The sequence below is a fragment of the Sminthopsis crassicaudata genome, chromosome 4 (assembly GCF_048593235.1).
Source record: "Sminthopsis crassicaudata isolate SCR6 chromosome 4, ASM4859323v1, whole genome shotgun sequence".
NCBI classification, from domain to species: Eukaryota; Metazoa; Chordata; class Mammalia; order Dasyuromorphia; family Dasyuridae; genus Sminthopsis; species Sminthopsis crassicaudata.
In genome coordinates, this window is record NC_133620.1 from 27,588,976 (window position 1) to 27,616,118 (window position 27,143).

General features: G+C 41.6%; 2 protein-coding genes across 2 annotated transcripts in view; both read right to left on the reverse strand.

The window, feature by feature from the left end:
- Positions 1 to 856: 856 nt before the first annotated feature.
- Positions 857 to 25,727, reverse strand: LOC141541686 (cytochrome P450 4A6-like). The gene is made up of 12 exons (XM_074266023.1): positions 25,488 to 25,727; positions 16,513 to 16,654; positions 16,187 to 16,231; positions 14,928 to 15,055; positions 10,739 to 10,863; positions 9,865 to 10,019; positions 7,487 to 7,593; positions 6,216 to 6,406; positions 5,926 to 6,059; positions 2,952 to 3,016; positions 1,754 to 1,836; positions 857 to 1,333 (listed from the first exon to the last, which is right to left on the reverse strand). The coding sequence occupies exons 1-12, from the start codon at positions 25,677 to 25,679 to the stop codon at positions 1,168 to 1,170; spliced, it is 1,533 nt and encodes a 510-aa protein (XP_074122124.1). The 5' UTR covers positions 25,680 to 25,727; the 3' UTR covers positions 857 to 1,167.
- Positions 16,561 to 27,143, reverse strand: part of LOC141541684 (cytochrome P450 4A11-like) — a 72,331-nt gene continuing 61,748 nt past the window's right edge. The window contains exon 13 of the mRNA XM_074266022.1: positions 16,561 to 16,654. The gene's annotated coding sequence lies outside the window, so the exon portion shown is untranslated. The remainder of the gene's footprint in view (positions 16,655 to 27,143) is intronic.

Genomic DNA, 27,143 nt, shown 5'->3' on the forward strand with positions numbered 1-27,143 from the left:
TTACTACTTGTCCTCATTCAAGCCCATTCTTAAGTTGCTATTTGACCTCCAACTTTGAGCATTTTCTTTCCCCAACATATCTCCCTCAACTTCAAACAGGTTGAGTTCCTTGCATGTTTATATGCATTCACTTCAGTTTTTCTGGGTGCCATTCATCAGCTCCAGAGCTTCAATGGATCATTAAGGCCACATAGCACTTCATTTTATGATTGTGGGAATAAGGATTTAGAGAGAGCAGGATCGCACAGGTTATAACAGGGGCAGGATTAGAACTTTCCTCTTCTCACTCCAAATCCAGTGCTTTCCCCCTGCTCTCCATCACTAAGTTGGTCAATGAAAAATTTTAAGGCATGGGTATTCAAAGAAAGACAATTCCCACCCTCAAGGAGCTCCCAGGGGAAACAGCATGCAAACAACCCTGTGCAAGCAAGCTATGGAGAGGATAAATTGGAAATAATCAACATTATTGATAATATTAATAATAATTTAGCATTAAGGGATGATCAAGTAGACATCCTTTAGGATATGGGCTTTTAGATTTACATTGTTGACTTCTACTGGCTTTACCAGGCTCTAAAACCCCCAACACTTTCCCACATAAGCATGGCTTCTACAATATTAGGTAACGGGCAAGAGATGAGAAAGTCTCGGTGATAGTTTCCAAGTGACTCTTATTGGCCAACATCAGACAAGGGACCATCTATCCTTGGAGTGTCACCGCAGGTGCCCAACAGCTTTCCATTCTCCTTGGTCTAGGGTCTCCCTTTTCTTTTCCTAATCAATCTCTTCTCTTTTCCCCTTTGTCCACAGCCACACATCCCCCACAGAAAGCCTTAGAACTGTGCTCTGGGTGATGAATTTTTATTACACATAAAAAATATTTGTGGGTAAATAGATGAAAGGAGACAGATGACAGATAGATGAAGCATCCTCCCCACAGCAGAGACTGACTGGGAGAGTCAACGGTGGGTGGAGGACAAGTAGATGAAGCCCCCCCCTCCTCAAAGCTGAGTCTGCACAGGGCTGGTTGGCTGATTGGGTCAAGGATTGGGGTAGCACATGTGATGAAGCTCTCTTCCCCCCAGGTGAACCTGGGCAGGGCTGACTGGCTGAGTCAAAATGAAGGGAGGGAGGAAGTCAGCATCTTCCTCCTTCAGGGCGGCCTCCTCAGAACTTCTTCAGCTTCAGGTGAATCCCATTCGAGGACCTGAGGACCAGTTTAGAGGTGATCTCTGGGGTCTGAATGTCATCAGGTGCCAGGTGGAAGTGGAGCAAGGTCAGAGCCACTGCCAACTTGATCTCAATCATGACAAATTGCTGCCCAATGCAGTTCCTAAGGACCATGGGACAAGGAGAAGAGAAGCATGTGGGCTCAGCAAAGCTCTTTTAAAGCCTGCCTCCAACCCCAGCTCAGAATTTCCCTTTATCTTCTCCCATTCCCACTTTCCTCTACCATCAACACCCACACTGGGCTTTCTCTAGATTCCAAGACTCCAGGTCACTCTTCTCTATCTGCTTCCTTTCCACCACCCTCCAAGGCCCATCTCTTCCAGGAAGCCTTCCCTGATTTCCAGTCTCCACTGATCTCTCTTGTGTCTGAGCAAATACTATGCACCTTGTCTCTACTACATTCTGCCCTGTCTAAGTAGTGTCTACCCAACCAGGAGCTGGATTGGACAGGAAAGAAGTAGGCAGCTGCCATAGGGTGAGAGAGGGGGCTGATGGGAAGTTTGATTGTCACCCAGACACCTACCTGGCACCAGCAGAAAAGGGAAGGAAGGCATGGCTGTGCCGGGAGGCCGAGTTATCTGGGGAGAACCGCAGAGGATCGAACACCTGCCAATCAGAGCCAGCATCAGTGGGAGGAAGAAAGGAGAGCCATTTCCCCCCCACTCCCACCTCTGCCAACGCCAGGCCCTGCTTACCACAACCTTAGCCATCCTTGGATCCTACTTGGGCCTCCCTCTCTTTGATTTGGTGCCATCCTCTACCAACCCCTGGATGTACCCAGACTTGTTCACCAGGCTCCCAAGCATTCTCTTCCCTCTCCCTTTACTCTTCATCCTCCAGGTTTTCAATATTCATGCTAATCTCAGACCTTGTATTTCTCTGAACTACAGCATGACCAAGATTATGAAGTCTGAAATTCTTCTTTCCAACTACAGCCTCCAGTACTGCCTCTCAGCTCCAATCTAAGGCTACTCTTAAATAGGGACTTTGAGCCACCTGGCCCCTTTCTGGTGCCACAGTCCTTTCCCCTCCCTCCCTATTCCCATCCCCAACCCACCTCCACATTGGCTTTGCTCCATATTGGTTGGCTCTTTCAACCTCTTATTAGCTGCTACACCCTAAATTAGAATCCCTTCAGTTCCCTCACTCTGCCCTGCAGGTCCTCTTCACTGGATAACCCCCCTTCCAATATTCCACCCTCTGTGCTCCTACTCCACGGCTATTCCAGCGATAACCATGAAATGGAGCTGATTCCATCACCTACAGATTCATGGCTCTCCTGCCTCTGATGCTCAGTGGTCATATCACCTTCTAAACCTCAGTTTCCTCACCTGTAAAATGAGGTGAGTGGGCCTTTGTGGCTCTAGATGTAGGATCCCTTTCCCTCCCTATTGCTCTGGCAATCTTTCTCTTTACATTAATTATGTCTTTCATTCCCTTTGGTTACCAGCCATGGCCTCTCCCTTCCTTTCTCCTCCAAGTCCAGCCTCAGACACCCAACCCCCTTTCTGATCCTCCTCATCCCCATATTTCTTTATTCCTCAAATTTCCTCCACATTTGGAAGGAGACCTCAGAAAACCCAGTAAGTCTCACAGCCCCCAGTTTCATCGCCATTTTATTTACCCAGGGTTTCCTCTGTCAGTCAGCCTCTCCTCCCTCCCTCCCTCCCCATCAATTATAAAAGATCCTTGAACCCATCCCCATTGGAAGTCAGACACACCTCTGGTTCCGGCCATACATTGGGATTGTGGTGAAGGGCATATATGTTAAGAGTGACAGATGTTCCTGGAGAGTCAAAAAGAAGCAGCACTTGAGACACTGACACACCTAACAACAACAATAACAAATAGCATCTATAGAGATAATTTAAGTTACTAAAGCCCTTTCAACCCTATTAGCATCCCCCTTTTACAGATGAGGAAACTGAGGGAGGCAAAAGTTAAGGAACTTGTTTAACAAAGTGGCTACAGCAAAAGTCAAACTCAGATTTACCTGATTCCACATACAATAGTTTTTCTGCTGTTCTACTTAGGTTCCATAGGTGCTGGGCCCTCCATCCACCCGACTGGAAGCAGGGGAGGACAAAGTCTAGCTTCATGGCAGTAGCCAGGCAGTGAGCCTGGCTATTTGGTCAGGAGGGCTCCAGTTCCTGTTGGTATCTGAGTCATAAAAGCTTCTAGGATCTAGCCAGATCCCACTGGCATCTTGCCATCTCCAGTCATGGCTGTGAGTGGGGAAGCAGGGATACAGGCAGCCAGGGCATCGGGTTTGGGGGGATTGGGTAAGATTAGAAAAGTGATCAGGCCCCTGGAAATCCCTGCTTAGCCTCAGAACACCATGGGACTGTAGGACTTGGTGCCACAAGAAAACTTTATTGCATTCACTGATATAGAAATGAAGGCCCCCAATGGCAGTGACATGCCTAAGGTGACACCAGTGACACCTGACTGCCCAATGGTCAGGAGCAGAGGCTACATTACAACCCAAGTTTCCAGCTGCTCATCCAGGCGTCTTCACTCTACTAGGCTGGCTTCCAGGCCTACAATGGACTTCCTGGCTCACCTCTACCCTCTGATCTCCATGATCCACAGACTCCCCTCCAACATTAACTCAGCCTGGCTTTTCAGCTAATGTTGGCTTTCCTCCCATGTTTGGTCTGTTTCCTCTTGCCCTATGCAAAGATTCCTGCAACCTTCCAAGGTGCAAACACACACGTGATCAGCAATTTGCCCAGTCATTGACATGTATTCTCTAATCTTGAGAAAGATGAGACATTCTTTGGATGGAAAGTGTCAGCCTTGCTGGTGGAGAAAACATAGGGGGAGACACAGGACATCCTCAGGATAAGGGTTGTCTATAACTAGATCAAGGTCACTTTTCCTCAAACTCTGTACTCTGCCTCTGTCTGGGCAGGAGGTCAGTAAACTCCAGAGATCAAGATCCATGGGACTAGAGGAACACTGACTTTTACTATCATTGACACAGGGATGATAATCTGTGGGTCAGGGAAGCAACAGTGATAGGCAATGACCCTGAAAAGGGTACCAAATTTCCTCACACTCTATGAGCTGAAGAGACAAGGAACCAGGTTGGATTGTGTGCTCTATAAGATTCCAACCAGCTGTGAATCTAGAACACCTCAATTAATACACCTGGAGGCTACCCCTTCCTCTTTTGGATCTCTTTGATTTGGAGGATGTTGTTCCTGATGTCAGATCTAAACTCGAATATCTAAAACATCCCACCCTCTCACCAAGAAAAAGTCCATTGGACAAGTCACTTAACTTAACCCCAATTGCTTTGCCAAAAAAAAAAAAAAAAAAAAAAAATCCCAAACAAACAAAAAACACACACATCAAATTGAGATACATATTGAGATATGTATATATGTATATTGAGATACATATATACATAAAGCTAGTTTAAAAAAATCCAATCTACCATGAGACAGCCCTTCAACTGAAGACAAGAGATCATATTCCTTCTCCAGGCTGCGGGAGGTGGGGGTGGGAGGAAGCGGGAAGGGGGGGGGGGGGGGAAGAGGATATTAAAATAGCAAGGGATGGTGGGAATTGAGGAGGTTGACCACATTGATTCCATCTTGTGACTAAATTCTGGAGCCAATTCAGTTCCCTTTCTATTCAGTTACAGATCTAATCCATCTTCTGTCTTGTGTGAAATTTTCATCCAATTGTGGGAATTGCAAGAACACTGTATTGCATTGTTTGAAACTAGCCCTACATGGTGGGAAGCTGGACCATCTATCTCTATGAGATGCTTAGAAACCCTTAACTGAAGGGGCATCTAGGTGGTGCAGTGGATAGAGCACCAGCCCTGAATTCAGGAGGACCCAAGTTCAAATCTGGTCTCAGACACTTAACACTTCCTAGCTGTGTGAGCCTGGGCAAGTCACTTAACCCCAGCCTCAGGAAAAAAAAAAAGAAACCCTTAACTGAGGACCTAGGTTATGCTGAACAGAAATCCATTCAGTTCCAAAGAGCGATATAACTCATATGTCTTATCTGCACCCTGGGCTCATACTGGTTAATTAATTATTGTGTCTGTTCCTTTGATTGCAGACACTTGGGGAGAGTGGGATACCTCTTTTTCAGATTTCAGAATATTTCATCTGTTCATTCTCCCTATCCTAACATGAAAAATCCCTAATTTTTCCTCCATTTAGAAATCAGATTACCCATTCACTGTTAAACCTTTGTTTTCCCAGTCACTTCCCCTAAAACACAGGGTAACCATTCCCAACCTTGCTCAAGTCAGTGGTTTTCAGGCCTCACTTTGGTTCTCCCAATAATTCCCCATCTTCTTCCCTTGATGGGGACCCTTTCTTAGAGCCATAAGTGGCATTGGAGTGAAGCAGCAGATGGAGTACTGGGCCTGAAGTCAGGAAAACCTGGCTTCAAATCGGAGTCCAGATACTCATTGTGTGACCTTATGTCTCAATTTCCTCAGCTGTAAAAGAAGCATAATAATATTTGTAAAGTACTTAGCACACTCCTGGCACATAATATAGGTGCTATTAAATAGAGGAGTACTCAGTGGGGGAACTTTGTGGAACCTGGAAGGTCCTAGGATTCACTTTTTGAAGAGTTTTCACCACTGTTCTCTCAAGGTTCTCAAGTCCAATTTCCCAGACACATTGAAGCTAGTAGAATGAACAAGTGGGTGTGCCATATTACCTGCAGGTAGGGAGCGGCCATCAGGGAAGGTAAGGGGCTTGCTGAGCTCCCTGGAGATAGTTGGTACTGGAGGATAGAGGCGGAAGGATTCCTTGATGCACATGGTTGTATATGGCATCTGGCTCAAGTGCTCCCTGAAAGTACAAGGAAATCATGGGATGAAGAGACTGAAGATGGGCTCAAGAAGAGGAGGTTCAGACCAGAAAAAGGACAACTGGGGACCAAAAATTTGCTTCTCTGAAGCACAAAGATGGAGAAAAAAAGCAGACCTTGATCCCACAGCCACTCACCAAGTGATGGACTTTCCATCTCCCAGAATGCCCCTGATCTCCTCCCGGCATTTCTCCTGGTGCTCAGGATTCATGGCAAGAGAATAAAAAAGCCAGGAGATGCCGCTGGCAGTAGTGTCGTGACCCTCAAACATGAAAGTGTCCACCTCAGCCCTCAGCTCCTCATCCGATAAGCTGTCTCCATTCTCTTTCTGGATGAAGAGAAGTCATTAATGTCAAGGTCCAACCAGCCTTTATCAAGAGTTTGCCATGTGCCCACTACTTGGGCCAAGAGAGGAGTGAAATTTAAAGGAGATCTTAGCGAAGACCCAGACTTTACCCTGAGGAATCCTACAGCCAGCCCAGTTGGGGGATAAAAGTCAAGTGCCCATAATGCCAAACTCCAATGACAAGTAATTTTAAAAGCTACAGAAAAGTGTAAATTAATGATGGCTTCAGGCAAGTTTTCTGGGGGGAGATGGCACTCCATTTAGACATTCAAATATGATATTTTTATTTTTGTATATTAGAGTGCCTGGTATACTTAATAAGTGCTTACTGAATTGAAGTAGGAAAGAAGAGTACTTTGAGAAATATAAATTATGAGTTCTATTTGAGATGCTGAATTTGAGATTGTCACAGGAAATCCAGTTTAAAATGCCCCCAAATCATTTAGGGATATGAGAATGGAACTCAAGGGAGAAGCTGAAGCTAAATAAGATAAAAAGAAAAAGAAAGAAAAATTAAAGGAGAGTGAGAATAATTGACTGGCCTAAATGTTCCACTGATGTTCACGAAAATTCAAGAAATCTATAGGAAGCCCCCAATCTCTGGGGTGAACTCACTAAGAAGGAAATATATATGAGTTTCCCAAACCATGGATGGGCTGCAATCAGCACCACTGGGAGTATATTAAGGTGAGATTTCCTTTTATCAAAGCATGGGGTTAGCCAAGTCAGCTCAGAGGCTTTGCCTCTCTGTAATTAAATATGATACCAGAAGGAATTCCTAGTGGTGAGTGGAAGATTCTAAGAGAGCAGATGACAGCTATGAGAAGATGATTTAAGAGGCACTATGTAGCCAGTCCCATCAACTGCATAACACTTCTAATCAGGAGGGACACTCCCACAAGGTCACCCAGGTTTAGTCTGGTGCCAGTGCCTCTCAAGGCGTCATCATAAGGAAGAGGAAGCACCAAAAAACCAAAAAAAAAAAGTAGGAGGAAGGGAGAAAGGATGGGAAACTGCTTTCTTTCTCCCTAGAGGCAACTCCAAGCCTTGGCCAACTCTCACCCTGGCACAGAGGAGAATGTCCAGGAAATCCAAGTGTCGTTTCTTCAAGATTTCCTCCAAGGTTCCTTCCTTTTGGAGGTATTCCTTCCTCTTCCTAATCACCTTATCTGTAAGAAAATGGTTCACGTTCATGGGTCAGGGAACAAACTCACTTGTCAAGCTGTGAGTTCTCTGTGCCCATGCATTATTGGGTTACACACACAAACAGCTCTCCTTGTGTTGCTTCCTTGGGGAAGAGAGGGCTGAATTTGAAGTCAGTAAGAATTGGGTTCTAATCCTGCCTTGGAATACTTTCTAGCTGTATGGCCCTAAACAAGTTATTCCACTAATGTCTGCCATGGTTTCATCAACTGTAAAATGAGAGGGTTGGATCCAATAACTTGAAATCAAACTATGATCTTCTGAACTCATGGTTTTATCTCCCCCTCCCAGAGGAGTTCTAGAAGTAATGTTGTACATGTGTACTTTTTCATGAGAGGCTATCTTTGAGATTAGGATCTAATTACTTTGTTTCTGAAATTATTTCCCATTTCCCCTGTACATATCATGTATGAACATAATTGCATATTTGTACATACCCCTAGTACTTAGTACATCATAGGCACTCAATAAATGCCTCTTGAATTGAATTTCTTTTTTTTTTAAATTTCATACAATATCCAATCTTTTTTTTATTATTGCTTCTTTTTTGTTTTTTGTTTTGTTTTGTTTTGTTTTATTTAATTTTTATTTTATTTTATAATTATAACTTTTTTTTGACAGTACATATGCATGGGTAATTTTTTATAACATTATCCCTTGCACTTACTTCTGTTCAGATTTTTTCCTTTCTCCCCCAACCCCCTCCCCCAGATGGCAGGCAGTCTTATACATGTTAAATATATTACAATATATTCTAGATACAATATATGTGTGTAGAATCGAATTTCTTGTTGCACAGGAAGAATTGGATTCAGAAGGTAAAAATAACAGTTTACATTCATTTCCCAGTGTTCCTTTTATGGATGTAGCTGATTCTGTCCATCATTGATCAATTGGAATTGGATTAGCTCTTCTCTATGTTGAAGATATCTTCCATTTCCATCAGAATACATCCTCGTACAGTATCATTGTTGAAGTGTATAATGATCTTCTGGTTCTGCTCGTTTCACTCAGCATCAGTTGATGTAAGTCTCTCCAAGCCTCTCTGTATTTCTCCTGTTGGTCATTTCTTACAGAACAATAATATTGAATTGAATTTCAAAGAGCATTTGCTTTCCTTTATATCCCAAAGACTTAGCATTGTGCTTTGCACACAGCAGATATTTAATAAATGCTTACTTACTTTTTATTAATGAATATGAGTTGAATATGTTTGAATGTATGAATATGTATCTATATGTCTATGAAGATGTGTATATGAGAGTGTATAAATGTAACTGGGGCCTTGATTTGGTTGCATGAGTTTCTCCTCATTGGTGGAGATCCCCAAAGAGAATCTGGAAGCAAGTATCTTCTCTCTTCAATCTGGGAGCTGGAAGATTGAGCATCTGTTTTCTCAAACTCTTGCCCTCAGGCAGAATCAGAGCACCAACCAATCAGTCCCCACCAAACAGGTGTCTTATACCTTTGGGTTTGAGTTGTGGCTTACACAATTATGGGATCCTGTATGTATCCATCAATGAAAAAAAAAAAGTTTTAATTAAGCAGCACCAGGTATTGTGTTAATGAGTAAGATAAGTGGTATTTTTCAAGTGGTGTCAGAATGATAGGATCTCAGAGTTAAGACCCAATCAAATACACAATTACACACCCTAACAGACTTGGCACATTGCCATGGTTTAGTTATGAGCAAGAATTTCTTGCAGTTCATCCAAAACCAGTTTCCCAGTAGACAGGACTGTTTGAATAGAGCCTTCCTTCTGAGACAAATAAAGGTCATACTTTGAGAGATGAGCCAAGCCTCATTTCTGTTACCCAAACTTCCACAAATCTTTTCCTGGGTGTACTTGGTACTAGGCCCAGTGGGGAAGGTGGAAAAGACTAGAACCTCTTGATTGGGATTTAGAGTTGAGTGGATCATGAGAGGATCAGTTGCTTTCAGATAGTCATCCCAGAGAAAAGAAGGCTCAGCAAGGATAGAATCCCTGGTTCCAACTATCAGAAGGGCTGTGGTATAGATCTGGCCTAGAACTTAGAACTGGGCATTCCAATTTCAGCATGAGAAGCAGTAGGCCAGCCTGAGTGTCCATGACATCCCCATCAGGCAGAAGCTAGATGAGGACCTGCCAGGGATGGGGAAAAGGGAATTCTTCACTGGTTGGTGTCTTATCCCTTCTGAGACCCCTCAATGCGCAAATTACTTTTGCTCTCAGACAGCAGGCAAGGGCAACCAGTACCTGTGTGTTCATGGGCCCGGCGAGCAGACTGGCGAGCCTTGTAGCCCTCGGGAGTCAACCAGTAGATGAAATCATTCTGATAGAGGGCAAACCGAACTCGAGCAAATATCAAGGCTGACTGTTCCCACACAGCCTGGATGTAGTAGTCGGAATTCCTGTAGGGAAGAATGGCACTGGGTGGGTGAAGGGCCCAGACCAGTCAGAACTGGGAAGGAGCATTTTGTGTGGCAGGAAGAGCAGGGACAGAGACTGGGCCTGGGATGATAAAATCAGGTAACATATAAGTCTTTGCAAACCTCAAAGTGTCATGTGAATGCTAGCCATTAGTGCTATTATCATTTCATTGGCATAGGGAACTTCCTGGTGTGAAAAGTCCCTTTCCCAATGTCAATCAGCATCTTGACTAAAATTAAAAGAGTCTGGAGCATTGAGAGATAAGGTGATTTGCTGGGGTCAAACCTAGATCATTTCATGTTGGATCCCAGATCTTACAGGTTGTGAGGAGTTTCTAGCCATTGTCTCATACAGCCTCTTGACTGTATAGGGATGAAATTCAATTCTAGAGGCATTTATCCACTGTGTATGACATGGCAGGTACTAGGGATATGCACAAAGGTAACAAAAATGAACCCAACTTTGTCCTTGAGGAGCAGGGAAAATTAGGGAGAGAGCCCGAACAAAGAAAATTGAACCTAGATCAACTTGGAGAGAGGGGGCAACACTAGTCACTGGCAGTAAGGGGAATACAGCAGGCTGGGCTTCCTGTAGGAGGTGATGAGAGAGACGGGCTTTAAAGGAAGGGAAAAACAGGGACCAGACAACACAGTAGCACCTGGGCTTCCTGGGGAATGGGGCCAATCCGACCATCACTGACCTCTCCGTCTGGCAGTTGCTCTCATGGCTAAAGGCACATTTCATGATGGTGTCCAGGGTCATCAGGCTGACATGCTCAAAGACCTCCAGGCTCGAGCCTTGGCTGATGAGCTTTTCCCATTTATTCTGCAGCAGAAGAAGGCAGCTCTCACCATGAATGGCTCCTCAGCTGCAGGCAAATCATCCCCTTTCCCATGTTCTCCATCCCTGGCAAAATGAATATCCCATACTCCACCTCTTCCACCTTCTCCTGCAGTTCTGACACCATCTACCAGGCCTGGAATGTATTCCACTCCCCCCACCTTCCCAAGCCTCTTGCTTCCTTCCAAGCCCAGTTCAATTGCCCCAGCCTCCCCTACTAGAAAACCCTCCATCCCCCACAGAGGAAAAGGGATCATCCCCTTCCTTAAGTTCCCCATTATCTATTGTCTAAATTTTTTGTATTTGATCAGAGACAAAGCCCCAGATCCTCAAAGCTCAGATAAGAGGAAAAGGTATAAAAATAAAGTAAAAACTATAAAAATAAAAAATGGCAATATTATATGATGATCAATTCTGATGGATGTGGCCATTTTCAACAATGAGATGAACCAAATCAGCTCCAATAGAGCAGTAATGAATTGAACCAGCTACACCCAGTGAAATAACTCTGGGAGATGACTATGAACCACTACATGGAATTCCCAATCCCTCTAATTTTGTCTGCCTGCATTTTGGATTTCCTTCACAGGCTAATTGTACACTATTTCAAAGTCTGATTCTTCTTGTGCAGCAAAACAACTGTTTGGTCATGTATACATGTATTGTATTTAACTTATACTCTATCATATTTAACATGTATTGGTCAACCTGCTGGGGGAGGGGGAGGAGGGGAAAAATTAGAACAAAAGGTTTGGCAATTGTCAATGTTGTAAAATTACCCATGCATATATCTGGTAAATAAAAACTATTAAAATATAAAAAATAATAAAATTTAAAAATAAAATAAAAAATGTTAAAGCTGAGAGTGGCCTTAGAGCAGAGACTATCAGAGATGGGAGGGACAAAAGGGGATGTCAGAACTGGGAGGGGCTTTGGAATAGGGGATACCAGCAAGGGCTGGAGAAGCATCTGCTTCAAGCCACCAGATCAAGGCTGTAGTTATTCAGTCTACTTGCAGATATCCAGGAAGGAACACTATCACACTACCCTGAGAATAACTGTCAATAGGTAGCAGGGTTCCCTGACCTCCTTTGAATCAAAGATGTTTTGTTAATTTGGCCTCTAGATTACAAATTCTTAGAGAGGAGCTATCTCTGGGTCTTGTATAGATGACTCATTTAGTAAATAGCTTTTTCATCAAGTTAATTTTTTTAGACCTCTGTCTGAAAACTGACCCAGTCTTTCAGGTTGTGGAAAGAAGTGCTCAAAGAATATGCTTAGGAAGGGTACGCCACTTGAAATAAATTGTGAATTTTCAAGGGACACTTTCCTCCCAGCGGTTTTATGTAGTAATTTACTGATTTTATCAGTTCATAATCTACACTGAGTGGGAGAAGTTACCTAAAGTCTCTCTCTCTCTCTCTCTCTCTCTCTCTCTCTCTCTCTCTCTCTCTCTCTCTCTCTCTCTCTCTCTCTCTCTCTCTCTCTCTCTCTCTCTCTCTCTCTCTCTCTCTCTCTCTCTCTCTCTCTCTCTCTCTCTCTCTCTCTCTCTCTCTCTCTCTCTCTCTCTCTCTTCTCTCTCTCTCTCTCTGTCTCTCTCTCTCTCTGTCTCTCTCTCTCTCTGTCTCTCTCTCTCTCTCTCTGTCTCTTTCTCTCTCTCTCTCTCTCTCACACACACACACACACACACACACACACACACACACACACACGTGCACTGATGCACATGTGTTTTGATGCTGCTCAGTCTTGAAGAGCTAGAGATTTCTGTATAGGTGACTGTGCTGATGGGACACACTACCCAACAAGGTTCCCCCATGTCACCCGGGCCCACCCTGCTACGTGACAATATTCTTACTCTTTCCTAGTCACTTCTGAATGGTTCCCCCCAGCAGATGTACCAAGCCTTGTCTCTCTCTGCAAGCCTCCTGAAACATCATCTCCTTCTTCTTCTCAGTTGAGGACCTCCCCTCAACATTTGCTATCAGTCTTGAGCTTTCTCTCCTACTCAGTTCCACTCTTTGAATCCCTCCAGCATTATTTCTTATTTTCCCTATACTCTGCTTCCTTTAGTCTTAAGGGAGAAGGCAGCCTTTCTCTCTGTCAGAGCCAAGCCCTTAATCTCATTCTATCCCCTTCTGTTTCTCACAGCAATTTCCCCTTCATTCTTTCCTTCCTGCTCTTCCTGATTTACAACTTCTCGTTCTCTGCCACATACAAACTTATCCAGGTCTCCCCTATCCTTTCAATAACAACCCTTCTCTTGACCCAACCCTTTTCTCCTTGCAATAGTCGAAGCATGAGGTGAATAATATCTATGCCAGAATGATAGAAAAGAGAGGATAGTATAGAGGTGTTGATAGAGATATTACAAAGATAGAAAAAAAACAGGAGTTGACAAATGATTATATATGGGGGAATTAGATAAACGGGGGAGTCTAAGATGACATTTACTTTGTGATGCTGTGATAACTGACCAGAAAGTAGCAGCCTTAGGAAAATTAGAATATTGTCAGATCCAGTGGTGTTTCCTCAGTCCCCATCTCTCTCAGTCTCTCCACAACTCTTAATCACCCTCTTCTCTCCTGAGTTCTGGTCTCACATAACCATCTATCCATTAGACATCCATTAGACATCTCCACCTGGATGTCTTACAGGTATCTTAAACTCAACATGTCCAAATCTGAAATCAGTATCTTTTCCCAAAAACCCACTCTTTCTCCTACTTCCCTATTGCTGTCAGGAATGCTGACAAGAAGAAGAAGAAGAAAGAGAAGGAGGAGGAGGAGGAGAAGGAGGAAGAAGAGGAGGAGGATTGTCTCACATTTAAAATCTTTCACAATGTAACCCCAACTTATCTTTCAAAACAAATCATTCATGATCCCCCCTTATGTGTTTCCCAATCTAGCTAGTTTTTACTTTTGTAATTTCATAAGTGGCTCATTGGTTCAAATATAAGTATTATTAGGAGCCTGACTACATAACAATCAATATTGGGCATTTATTGCAGGATGCTATGCTTCCCAAAGACTCCTTAGCTGAAGAGTCAGAACCACAGATTTTCAGAAAATCAAGCCCCCAAAGCCATATGATTATACTGGAGAAGCAGCTTTGGGCTATTACGACAGGTTCTTCTTGATTCAATATTAACTTCTTCCTTAGTTTGGAAGCAGAAAGGAGGGCCTACAGCATCCCTCTCCTTCCTTGGCTACCCCCAGCTGACCTGGTCTGTGTCCAGCCTTAGGCCTGCATACATTTGTCAGGCTCCATTCCCCATTCAGCTTTCATGCTTAAATGCACTGCTCTCACTTCACAATGCTCACAGTCGATACTGTCCCCTGTTTCTCTCCATCACCATTTCCACAGTCCCAATGGTACTTCTTGCTTCCTACCATCTACATCAGCTCCCACAGTCCTTCCTTGGACATAAAATACCCCTTTAGGAAATGGTGTGGACCTCTTATTTGCCTTAGCAACCATTTCCACTCTCTCACCTAGTTGCCATGACTGAATTCCATTACCCTTCTTCGGCTCAGGGCTCACACAGAGTACCTTCCCCTGAGTCAATATCTCTGACTGAGTCTTTGGACACTGGCTGCCATTTGCCTTTCTGGCTCCCATCCTCCTCCTTCTGGACTGGAGTTAGGCAAAGAACAATCAGTACCATGAAGTCCAAAGAAGCTCAAGAAACCATGAGAAACATCATTGGAGGAAGAAGGGAGAGTGGATGGCCTCCTCCAAAACCCTGCTCCCCTGCCACAATGTATGTTAGACAGGGGGTACCATGACTTCCCCAAAGGGTTAAACTAACAAACACCCCCTCCCTGGAAGTCTGCAAGTAGAGACTGGGCAGCCTCTTGTTGGATATTGTAGTAGGGCTTCATCTCTAGGTATAAGGCGTGGACTAGCCAGCTTCCCAAGTCCCTTCTAGCTCTGGGATTTTATGAAGGAAAGGGCATTGTGGGTTGATGTAAATGTGTCAGTGTGCATTGTCCCATGAGGGTCTATACGTCCACCTGTGCATGTGGGCACCCTTACGGGAGACTCACCAGCATCACTTGGACAGACTCAGCCATTAGTACCACATAAGACTTCAGGATGTCATAATGGAAGGCAGGCGTCAGCAGCCGCCGGTGCTGGAACCAGGTTGGCCCATTCAAGATCAGGAGCCCTCTCCCTGAGCCCAGGAAATACAGATAAAGGGTCAAAGGTGAGGCACAGTGAGAGCCTCAAGGGTCCAGGTGGCCCATGATCTGAGAAGAGAGAATGCATGGGAGGACTCTCCAAGGAGAAATTTGAACACATTCCTACCACTGACCCATCACTGACATTATTCTTTACTCTTTGTATGCCTTCCTCCCTTCTCCATTAAAATCCTACCCTTCAAGGGCCAGGTATCATGTTACCTTCCCCCCAGAAGTAATTCTTCTTACCTGGCAGGCGTTCTTCCCTCCTCTGTACCCCCCAAATACTCTCCTTCAGCTCTTCTTACATCCTGCTTGACATGCATCATGGGTACAGACCATACCTTTTCTAAGAAACTGTGATTTCTCTCTTGTAACAGAGACCATGAACATGTCTATATCCCCTCTTTAAAACACACACACACACACACACACACACACACACACACACACACACATACACACCCCAAAATTGAACACAATGGAAGTGCATGCAATATTTGTAGAATAAATGAATCAATAAATAAAAGAATTGTGCCTTGTACATTTTTACAAACATAAACATGGGATTGTGGAAGGGAGACAGGCAGAGAAGCAAGGGTGTTTCAAGAAAAGGGATGGATAAAAGTGCTTTAAATAGAAATCCCAGGTTGTGTCTAAGGTTTAATGAAAGGTGTCATTTGGCTGATGTAGCAATGTATGTGAGGGGAAAGGGGGAAGTTTATGAGGCTAGAAAGGATGTTGTGACTGGGTTTTATGGGAGGTCTATGTACTGTGGACTTTAAGGCGAGGAGAGGAGGAAGAAGGAAACAAGCATTAGTCAAATACCTACCAGGTGTCAGGCACTGTACTAAGAGCTTTACAGATATGATCTCACTGCATTTTCCCACATGATCGGCGGAAAACTGATGAAGGCTTCTGAGCAAGGGGAGGCAGGATTGGAGAGAGAACAGGCAGCAGGTAGGGAGACTGGTTAGGAGAATGGGCCTACAGTGTAGCAAAAGTTAATGCAAGGCCAGAACAAGATGGTGGCATGTGGGTGGAACTTGTATAGGGAAAAACAAGAACTTGACAGAGCACAAATAGTAAACAAGGTCCCCAAAAATTTGGGGGCTTGAACATACCAATCCAGGGGATCAAGAGTTTGTAGATGAAAGTAGCTTTTGGATCTGAAACACAGAAAAGGGGGTACAGATGATAGGAAAGGCAGCCCTCCCAAACTCCCCTTCATTTGGAGATACTCCCCAGAGGCAGATGAAGATATACCTTGGAGCAATTACCTGTGAGGCTGTAGGGAAAGAAAATGGGAGGGGATGGGGTGGTGGGGATTGAGGAGAAAATATGGGAGTGGATAAGGACAGGGCAACTGTCAAAGAATTGAGATGGAATTTTTGAAGTGTCCTGAGGGAGAAGGAAATGAGAAAAGGACATGTAGGGGTGCTCCTCTCACCTGATCTTCCCAGAACAACTTTCATGTAGTCAGGGTCATAGATTTGAAGATTGGCCATAAACCCAGTGAACCATCGGGGAAAGGCACAAGGGAATTTCTGTGCCCAGGACACCATCAGCTTTAATTCTCCTTTCTTCTGAAACTATAAAAGAAACAGCCATAGGTAAAGGAAGAGGCTCCAATGTGTCCAGTGAATGAGGCAATCTGTGGGACTTGTGATTTCAGCAGATTTCAGCCCTCAATTGCTATGAGAGCAATCAGGGGAGATCCCAGTCCTCCTGGTTCTCTGTGCCCTCTGCTTCTGGCTTAGCCCCTAGTACTGAGTCTTGTACATAATCAGAAGTCAGGATCTCCAGGATTGATCAATCAAGTTGCTGATTGAATTGACAAATTAATATATAGAGTAATATAATAACAATAATAATAAATTAGGGATAGAGCATAGAATGGCAGATGCAAGTAGGAAGTACCATTCTGGTTTAATATGGGGAGTGTGTTTAGGGGGTTAGCTGGTGAAACGTTATCTGGGTCTCCTAGTGAGTCTGGGGAGAATAGGGCTAGGGTGAGGAGAACTAGGAGTAGGAATATTAAGCCAAGAGCATCTTTGATGGTATAGTAGGGGTGGAATGGGTAGCTAGCATAATCTCAATTGATTCTCAGATCTCTGGGATGTAGATTCTTAGTATTACCCTGTTTTATAGATAAGAAAACTGAGACTGAGATTCTTTTGATTGATCCTGTCTATAATTTGTATAGAGTTGGTTACACATGGTCTTCCTCCATCAAACTGGAAACTCTTTGAAGGCAGAGACTGTCTTGTCTCTTTTTGTATCCCTGGCACTTAGCACAGTGTCAGACATATAGTCTTAACGTGTAAATATTAGGAGATAATAAACATTGGCTTACTCCTTTCCACTTGGAAGGAAAACTAGGGTTATTTTTCCTCTACTTGTCTGTTTTTCCTTTGTTCTTAGTTGACAATTCTACTCATTTGTTTTTACATTTCTTTTTTTAATTAAAGCTTTTTAGTTTCAGAACATAAGCATGAACAATTTTCTACATTCAATCTTGCAAAACCTTGTGTTCCAAATTTTTTTCTCCCTCCCTTCCCCCATCCTTTCCCCCAGATAGCAAGTAATCCAATATATGTTAAACATGTGCAATTTTTCAATACATATTTCCACAATTATCATGCTGCACAAGAAAAATCAGATCAACAAGGAAAAAAAGAGAAAGAAAACAAAATACAAACAAACAACAAAAAGGATGAAAATAGAACAGCTAGTTGGTATAGTGGATAGAGCACCAGCCCTGAAGTCAGGAGGACTTGAGTTCAAATCTGGCATCAGACACTTAACACTCCCTGGCTGCCTGACTCTGGGAAAGTCACCTAAACCCAATAGTCTCAGAAAAAAACGGATGAAAATACTGTGTTGTGATCCACATTTAGTTCCCACAGGCCTCTCTCTGGGTGTAGATAGCTCTCTTCATGACTGAACCATTGGAACTGATTTGGATTCTCTCATTGTTGAAGAAAACCAGGTCCATCAGAATTGATCATGACTTAATCTTGCTGTTGCCGTGTACAATGATCTATGGTTCTGCTCACTTCACTTAGCATCATCTTTGCATTTACTTGAAAAAATAAAATATTACTTGATTTTTAAAAACAAAAAGATCTATGTATTCCTTCCAGACTCAGGGCAAGCATGACTTTCTATATGATTACCTTCCTGACTTCCCTTTTCCCTTCTCCACCCCTCAGTTTCTCATATATAGATAGACATAAAGAAGCTGACTCTTCTGTTAGAATGGAAACTCACTAAGGAATAAGAGTTTTATTTTTTATTTGATATATGTACAGTCAAGCATAGGGCCTGGCACAAAGAAGATGATTAATAAATATTGTTGAGTGACCTCTAGTTGGAGACATAACAAGCCAATGAGATATCAGCTTTCTGCAGCTGTTCTGATTGCTTTGTCAGCTCAGAGCTTTGGGATCCTAAGGCTGCCAATTAAATATGGAAGAATTTAGGCAAAGAAAAGGAAATCTGGGAAAATATGAAGATCAGTTCTTCTCTTACACACCTTTGATGTCCCTCCTCCATCCCCTTCTCTGCAGCAGCCACCACTCTAGGATGCCCTCTTGCTAGCAATTTCCTGCCCTAGCCTCCTGAGAGTATTCTTGCCTCTCTTCTCAACCCAGCCACCACCAGGTCCCAGAATTTTGTTCTATATACAAAGATAGGATCAGATCAGTTTTCTGGTCAAAACTCTTAAGCTCTATTGCCTATAAAGATAGAACTTCATTTGACATTCAGACCCATCAACATCTGGAGCCAAGCTCACTTTCCTTTCCCATCACTTTTGCTCAAGCCATTCCCTAAGACTGGAACACATACCATGTCCAACTTGGTGCATTTCTATTCATATTGAAAATCTAATTTTCTTCATATGCATAAAGGTATCTGTGAAAGAACAACTCTAATGAATAGAATGAGTGTGAAAAGGAAAAGGAAAATATACAAGCCAGGAAGAAACCATTCAGGCAGCTCCGCTTATTAATCTGAGAGCCAGAGTTTATATACTCTCTAAACTAATATGCAAGAACACACAATTTTTTCAAGCTACTTAGTATATTTCCAAGGTTACAGGTGTACATCATTTCTGACATTCTAGAGTGACATTATCATTAAATAGTAACTAGTGGCAATAATCTGCTTATCTAACAGAGTCACAAATTGGAGCAATTAGCAGTAATGAACTACTTATCTAACAAAGTCATAAATTGCACACTTTGTGATGCCTTGTTCCAATTAGATGCATCATCCACCAAGATACCTTAAATTTATTTCAACCATGTCTTTCATCACTGTCAGGGAAGAAGACAGTGAGCCAATGCTTTGAACTGTGAGTAGCCGTTAGAGCAGGTCTCAAGTAATATCTGAACTGGACACTTCCTGTATATGGATCTATCATACTGGTCCTCTGCAAATATCATATTTCTTGCTTTCTCAATGGGAAAGAGAATATTTGGAACTGAAAATTTAAATTTAAAAAAGTCTAATTTAACTCAACTACCTTAATTACATCCCTACTGTATGGAGTACCCTATAACACTCCTGGGGGAGATAGAAAATATAGGTAAAACCTGGGACTTTCATTCTTAGAATTCAGAGTAACAAGAAAGGAAAATATATGCTTCCTGCTGAAGATCAGAGATTGAATACCATCCAGAAACCTTTGAATGTTCAGAGCCCTAGGGGCAAAAGCAAAGGTGTTCTTGTTAGATGCCAAAAAGAGGGCTCAGTTATTTGGAATCTGAATAATTTACCCAGAAAAACTGAGTGCAATTGTCAAAGAGAAAATGGATATTTAATGAAATAGAGAACTTTCAAATATTCCTGATGAAAAAAAAAAAAAGATAAATGAATAGAAAATCTCACTTTTAAATACAAGACTCAAGAGAAGCATAAAAAGCTAAGATGGAAGAAAAATTAATGAACTCAAAAAAGCTAAATTGTGGCTACAGAAATGTAAGGGAAGGTGATAATTATGTTCCAAGAATTTTGTCATTATCAGAGTAATTAGAAGGTTTTTACATAAAAGGAGGGTACTGGAGTGAGCCAATTATGTTGAGGCATTGTGAAAAAATAGGAATATCCTGGGAGAAGGATAAAGGAAGAGGAAGAGGAAGGAAAATTATTTCACATAAGAAGTGGACAATGAAAAATGTTTACATTAAAGGAGAAAATGGCAGGGGGGGTTGGTGAGAGGCAATGCTTGAACCTCCCTCACATCTAAATTGGTTAAAAAAATATATACACACACACACACATAGAGACACACACACACATATATGTATATGTGTGTGTATATATATAATGGAGGACATCAAATTAATTCTATTTTGTAACTAATTTTCTTCTGTATCACTGCTGACATTTTGGATAACTAAGTCATGTTTCTTTGTCTTTGAATTAACATCATGGGTTCATAGGTTCAGAAGTTTGGTCTTCCTTTCTGGGTAAAGTTTAAAGGTTCATGATTCCTAGAAATCAATTTTATTTAAAGAAATATCTTAGTTCTATACTACTAGAAATCTTTGGCAATTAGAAGAAATCTCTTATCTATGAATATTTAGTTTTTCTTGAAGGTCGACTAAATTAATGAGAATTTCCTTATGATAAAGTGGGAAGAAAGGCTGCTAGCCACACATTCGCAATTTCTAACCAAACACTTTGCTCTCCACATCTATGATACATCTGACTTTGTAAACAATATTATTGTTTTCTCTATTTATGATATTGCCTTCTGTTTTTTGGATGCTTTTCTTTTTGTCTATAAAATTATTCTTTTTTTAACTCTTTTATTTCTCTTTATTTCTTTTTTTCCAACTTTTCCCTCTCTTTCTTTTTTTCTTTTTATTAATTTTATAATTATAACATTTTTGACAGTACATATGCATAGGTAATTTTTTACAACATTATCCCTTGTACTCCCTTCTGTTCTGAATTCTCCCCTCCTTCCCTCCACCCCCTCCCCTAGATGGCAGGCATTCCCATACATATTAAATATGTTATAGTATATCCTAGATACAACATATATGTGCAGAACTGAATTTTGTTGTTGTTGTTGTTGTTGCTGCAAAGGAAGAATTGGATTCAGAAGGTAAAAATAACCTGGGAAGAAAAACAAAAAATGCAAACAGTTTACTCATTTCCCAGTGTTCCTTCTCTGGGTGTAGCTGATTCTGTCCATCATTGATCAATTGGAACTGGATTAGATCTTCTCTATGTTGAAGATATCCACTTCCATCAGAATACATCCTCATACAGTATTGTTGTTGAAGTGTATAACGATCTCCTGATTCTGCTTGTTTCACTCAGCATCAATTCATGTAAGTCTCTCCAGGCCTCTCTGTATTCATCCTGCTGGTCATTTCTTACAGAATAATAATATTCCATAACCTTCATATACCATAATTTACCCAACCATTCTCCAATTGATGGGCATCCATTCATCTTCCAGTTTCTAGCCACTACAAAAAGAGCTGCCACAAACATTTTAGCACATACAGGTCCATTTCCCTTCTTTAGTATTTCCTTAGGATATAATCCCAGTAGTAACACTGCTGGATCAAAAGGTATGCACAGTTTGATAACTTTTTGGGCATAGTTCCAGATTGCTCTCCAGAATGGTTGGATTCTTTCACAACTTCACCAACAATGTATCAGTGTCCCAGTTTTCCCATATCCCCTCCAACATTCATCATTATTTGTTCCTGTCATCATAGCCAATCTGACAGGTGTGTAGTGGTATCTCAGAGTTGTCTTAATTTGCATTTCTCTGATCCATAATGATTTGGATTTGTACATTATTTCAAAATCCAATTCTTTTTGTGCAGCAAAATAACTGTATGGATATAGATAGATAGGTAGATAGATAGATAGATAAATATAGTATTTAACATATACTTTAACTTATTTAACATCTGGGGGAGGGGATGGGAGGAAGGAGAGGAAAATTTTAAACAAAAGGTTTTGCAATTGTCAATGCTGAAAAATTACCCATGCATATGTTCTGTCAATAAAAAGCTATAATTTTAAAAATCTGATTATAACAAAACATGAAGAAAAGATCTTTGTCAAAGTACAACACCCATTCCTACTAAAAACACTAGAAAGCATAAGAATAAATGAAACTTTCATAAAAATGATAAGTACTATCTCTCTAAAAACAAGAGCAAGCATTGTGTGCAAAGGAAGTAAACTTAAAGTCTTTCCTATAAGACCAGGAGTGAAACAAGAATGCCCATTAACACTACTATAATCATTCAATATTGTGCTACAAGTGCTAACTTCAATAATAAGACAAGAAAAGGAAATTCAAGAAATAAAGATGAGGCTATAAGTAAACAAAATTAGCACTCCTCATAGATGATATGATGGTATACTTAAAGAAATATTGAAGTAATTAACAACTTCAGGAAACTTGCAGGATATATTATATGGATTTATTTAAAACCAACATAAATCATCAGCATTTCTCTACACTACATAAAATCCAGCAAAAGAAAAAGAAATTCCATTTAAAATAATTGTTAACAATATGAAATACTTGAAAGTCTAACTGTCAAGAAACACCAAGGAATTATGTGAATAAAATGACAAAAAAAATTCACATAAATACAGACTTAAACAATCAGATAGGCCAAGTCAATATAAAAAAAATAACTATTCTACCTGTTAACTTACTTATTCAATGTCATACTAGTCAAACTACCAAGAAATTATTTTATAGCTCTAGAGAAAATAGTAACAAAGTTCATCTGGAAGAACAAGTAAATCAAGAGTCAATGGGAAAAAAAGTTAAGAAAGATGACCTATGGTTACAGATGAAAACCTTTATTATAAAGCAGTAATCTTCAAAATAAACTCTTAGTAGTGACTAAAAATTAGAGTTGTGGTCCACAGAATGGTTAAGCACAGAATACATAGCAGTAAATGATCATGGTAATCTATAGTTTGATAAACTTAAAGATCAAAGTTTTGGGGGTAATAACTCAACATTTGTCAAAAATTCCTGGGAAAATGGAATATCAATTTGGCAGAAGTTAGGTATAATTCACCACTTTACACCATATACCATAAATGATTTCGACATTAAAAGATTATATAAGAAAATAAGTAAACCTACGGAAATATACCTGTCAGATCTATGGAGAAGTAAAACATTTATGACCAAACAAGAGATAGAGTAGATTACATGAAGTAAAAGAAATCATTTAAATTACATAAAATTAAAAAGGTTTTGCAAACACAAAACAAATGTAGGCAAAATTAGAAGAAAAACTAGAACATGATGGGGGGAGATAATTGCAACAAGTTTCTCTGATAAAGATCTAATTATAATTCAATTGTAAGCAATTGAATCAAATTTATTTTTTTAAAAGAGCCATTTCCCAGTTGATAAATGGTCAAAGGACACGAATACAAAGTTTTTAGAAGACCCATGCTATTATATTAATATTCACATGAAAAAATGCTCTAAATAGCTATTGCTTAAAGAAATGCAAATTAAAACATCTGAAATGTACCCTCATAGTTTGCCTAACACAACAGAAAAGGAAATCACAAATGCTGGAGCTGATACAGAAAAAAAAAAAAAATTGATGCACTAATGCATTGTTAATGTAGTTGTGAATTAGTCCAACCATTCTAGAGAACAATTTGTAACTAAACCCAAAGGGCTGTAAAATTGTGTATGTTCTTTGACCCAGCAATACTCTTGCTAATCTGTTTCCCAAAAGATCAAAGGAAAAGGGAAAGGATCTATATGTACAGAAATGATTATAGCAGATGTTTTTGTAGTAGCAAAGAATTGTAAATTGAGGGAAAATAGGAGATGATTGTGATGGAAGACTATTGTGCTATAAGAAATGATGAGCAGAATGGTTTCAGAAAAACCTGGGGAGACATAATATGAACTGATACTAAGTAAAGTGAGCAGAACCAGCAGAACACGGTACATGGTAACAATATTATAAAAATGATCAACTGTGAAAGTCGCAGCTACTCTGATTGAGACAATGATTCAAACAATTCCAAAATAACTATGATGAAAAATTGTTATCCACCTCTGGAAAGAGAACTGGGTGAGCTCTAAATGCAGAGTGAAGCAGACCTTTAAACTTTATTTATTCTGTTTTCTTTTGCATTATGGATAATATAGAAATGTTTTGCATATCCTCACATGTATAATCAAAATCAGTGTTTGTCCTCTCAAGGAGAAGGCAGGAGTGGGAGGTAGGGAAATATTTTGGAACTCACAAGTTTGAAAAATGATTGCTAAAAATTTGCAAAGTATTTAACAAAATAAATAAAATTTGTTTTTTCCAAAAAGAAAATAGCAAACAGTCTTATTTTCATGGTATTCTAAGATTTATGAAGAGTTTTTCCTCAGGTAATAGGAATGCTATTATCCCTATTTTACAGAGAAGGAAACTGAGGCTTAAGTGATTTTGGCCAAAGTTACACATGTGGCAAAGGCAGGTCTCTTTAAGCAATTTTGAAAGACTTTGGGACACTTATCAGTGAAATGACAAACTATTGAAGAAGGTGAAACCACCACTCACCTCATGCAAGAGATGTCAACGTAAAACTCAGAGAGACATACATATAGAGACTAGGCATGTACATAGTGAGGGTTTTATTTTTAGTGTGTTTTTTTTTTACTCCTAGGACCCCTCTGAATGGACTGTGGATGGTAGAACTGCTCCCAAAGCTCTATTCAAGGATAGCCAGGATAGCCAGAACTTCATTTTCACACCAGTTACACTCTTTTTTACTTCTCCTCATCCCCTTTTTAACTTCCTTTTGTATGTTGTCTCTTCCCCTCTCTCCCATTAGACTTTAAACCTCCTTGGGGACAAACATTGACTTTTTTGTATCTGTATTGCCAGAATTTAGCAGAGTGTCTGGCATACAGCAAACACTTAATAAATGTTATTCACTGACTAAATTGAGTTTAGCCCTAATCCTCAAGCATTCAAGCTACAGGTCACAGAGTTAATTAAGTACCTAATTCAGTTCCTCGAGATCAACAACTTGCTGTCCATTGTAGGTAAAAGGGAGGTTGGAGTGTCTTTGACTCTGTTCCAGTGGTTTCAGTCTTTAGCATCAAAACTACAAGATTCATGTGTTCTGTACAGCTTAGTGTAGCTGATCCTCATTCCTGGCAACAGATCCCAGAAACCCAGAATCCAAACCAGGAGTCTCAGGGGAACCTCACTGTGCTGTAGTGGGAGAAAGGTTTTCCCCCCACCCAAGTCAAGTAGACCTGGCCTTGAGTCCATGTTCCTTCCACTTGCCAACTATATGACCATGAACAAGTTATTTTATCCCCTTGAGCCTCAGTTTCTTAACTTTCCTCAACACCCACTGCCCCCACACTTCCTTCTGGGCTTTGCTTACCTCCAGGTGATGCCCATAGAACCAGTGGGCAGGAGGGCCTGGGAAGCTCTGGAAGGTTCGAAGCAGCCTCTGTTTGTGCCAGAACAACTGGCCTCCCTTCAGCAGCAGTAGGACCAGACCCAGCAGGACGGAGGTCTGGAGGATGCTGGTGAGGTCTCCCAGGAGCCAGGCTGATCCCAAGCCAACACCCATAGTAATGAGTGAAGCTTTCTCCCAGGAGTGTGCTGAGCCAGGACACTCTAGAATACGGTGCAACCTTTGTCTTTTATATCCTGTCACAAAATCTGGCCACGGGTCAGTGATGAGTTCTTTGTTATCTCTCCCCCTAGGGTCAATACATAGGCAACTCACCAGATGTTCCAAGCCAGAGGAGGGGCTGAAAATCCTTTTGGGGACCAATAATGAACAGAGAAGACTCACCTGTAGGCACAGCCAATGAGAGGCCAAGGAAGTGTGGGCCAGGAGCCAGGGCTGGGGGCACAGAGGGAGGAGGGTACACAGAGGGCCTGGAAACCAGTCCTCTTAGAGGTAGTCTCAGGCCTGGGCCAAACTCCAAACCTGTTCTGCCAGACTAGGAGTAACGTGAGGCCTTCTCTAGGAGGCAGTTGGCAGCATGGGGCAGAGCACCAGCATGCTCCATGTTGAAGTGATCCTAGCCATCCTAATTCTTTCTCTGACTTCATCATCATAAAGTGATATGGTTGGCCTCAATGGACCTTCAGGGAGATTCCCAAGAGCCCAAAGCTGGAAGGGGACCCAAGCATCTGGCCAAAGTACTCTATATAGGAAGCATCAGTTTGGACATCTTTCATGACGGGGAGCCCCCAACTCTCCTGGATGCTTGAGAGCAACTAGGTTAAAATCTGTCTGTGACTCCGCCCACCCACCTATTGACCCACTAATTCTTCAAATCCTTCTAGCCAAAAAACGGCTAATCTCAAAACTCGGCCATCAAGTCTCAGCTCAACATGCATTTATTAAGAGCCTACTTGGGCCAAGCCCAAGAGACTGGGCCTTCAAAAAGAAAAAAACAATCTGAATTCAAGAAGCTTGCTTTCTAGGGGGGTCCGGAGAGGGGAGAGAGAATGGAAACTTGAATGGGACTAAAAAAATGCAAAGTTACCCAAAAAGAAAAATCTCTTCTAGAGAAGCAAAGCAACTGTTCAAGAAGGTCCCAAGCCTTCTCTTTCCCAGGTTAAACAATTGCAGCTCCATTATCTAGGGCAGGGGTCCTCACACTACGGCCGTGGGCCAGATGCGGCCCACTAAGGATGTTTATGCAGCCTGCCGGGTTATGGCAAAATCAGACCGGAACTGACATTTGACCTAAATTTGCATTATCAATGCACACTTCTGGCACTGAGCTGAGGCGGTGGAGACAGAGTGTGAGGCGATACCAAGGTGAGGTGAGTTTCCAGGCCAGGGTGTATGGTGTGGGGAAGAGAGAGAGATGCAGAAAATGGAGAACTGAAGGCCTGCGACCTTGTAAAGTAACAGAAGCCACTACAACAGACAGGCGCGAGGGATGTACAGTGCATGCTGCTGCGTGCACTGCAGGGGGAATATATGGGCTGTGTCTGGTGCAAGGGGATAGTAACAGTTAGTACTACAAGTCCCAGCTTGACTCTATCATTGTCATTATGCTGTAATTGACAA

Excerpts from the sequence above, each read along its gene's own strand:
- LOC141541686 (XM_074266023.1), bottom strand. The coding sequence starts at position 25,679 with ATGGGTGTTGGCTTGGGATCAGCCTGGCTCCTGGGAGACCTCACCAGC. Across the intron at positions 16,232-16,512 it reads AGTTGTTCTGGGAAGATCAG|ATCCAAAAGCTACTTTCATC; the intron begins GTGAGAGGAGCA and ends TCTGTGTTTCAG. Across the intron at positions 6,060-6,215 it reads GATGGAAAGTCCATCACTTG|GGAGCACTTGAGCCAGATGC; the intron begins GTGAGTGGCTGT and ends TTGTACTTTCAG.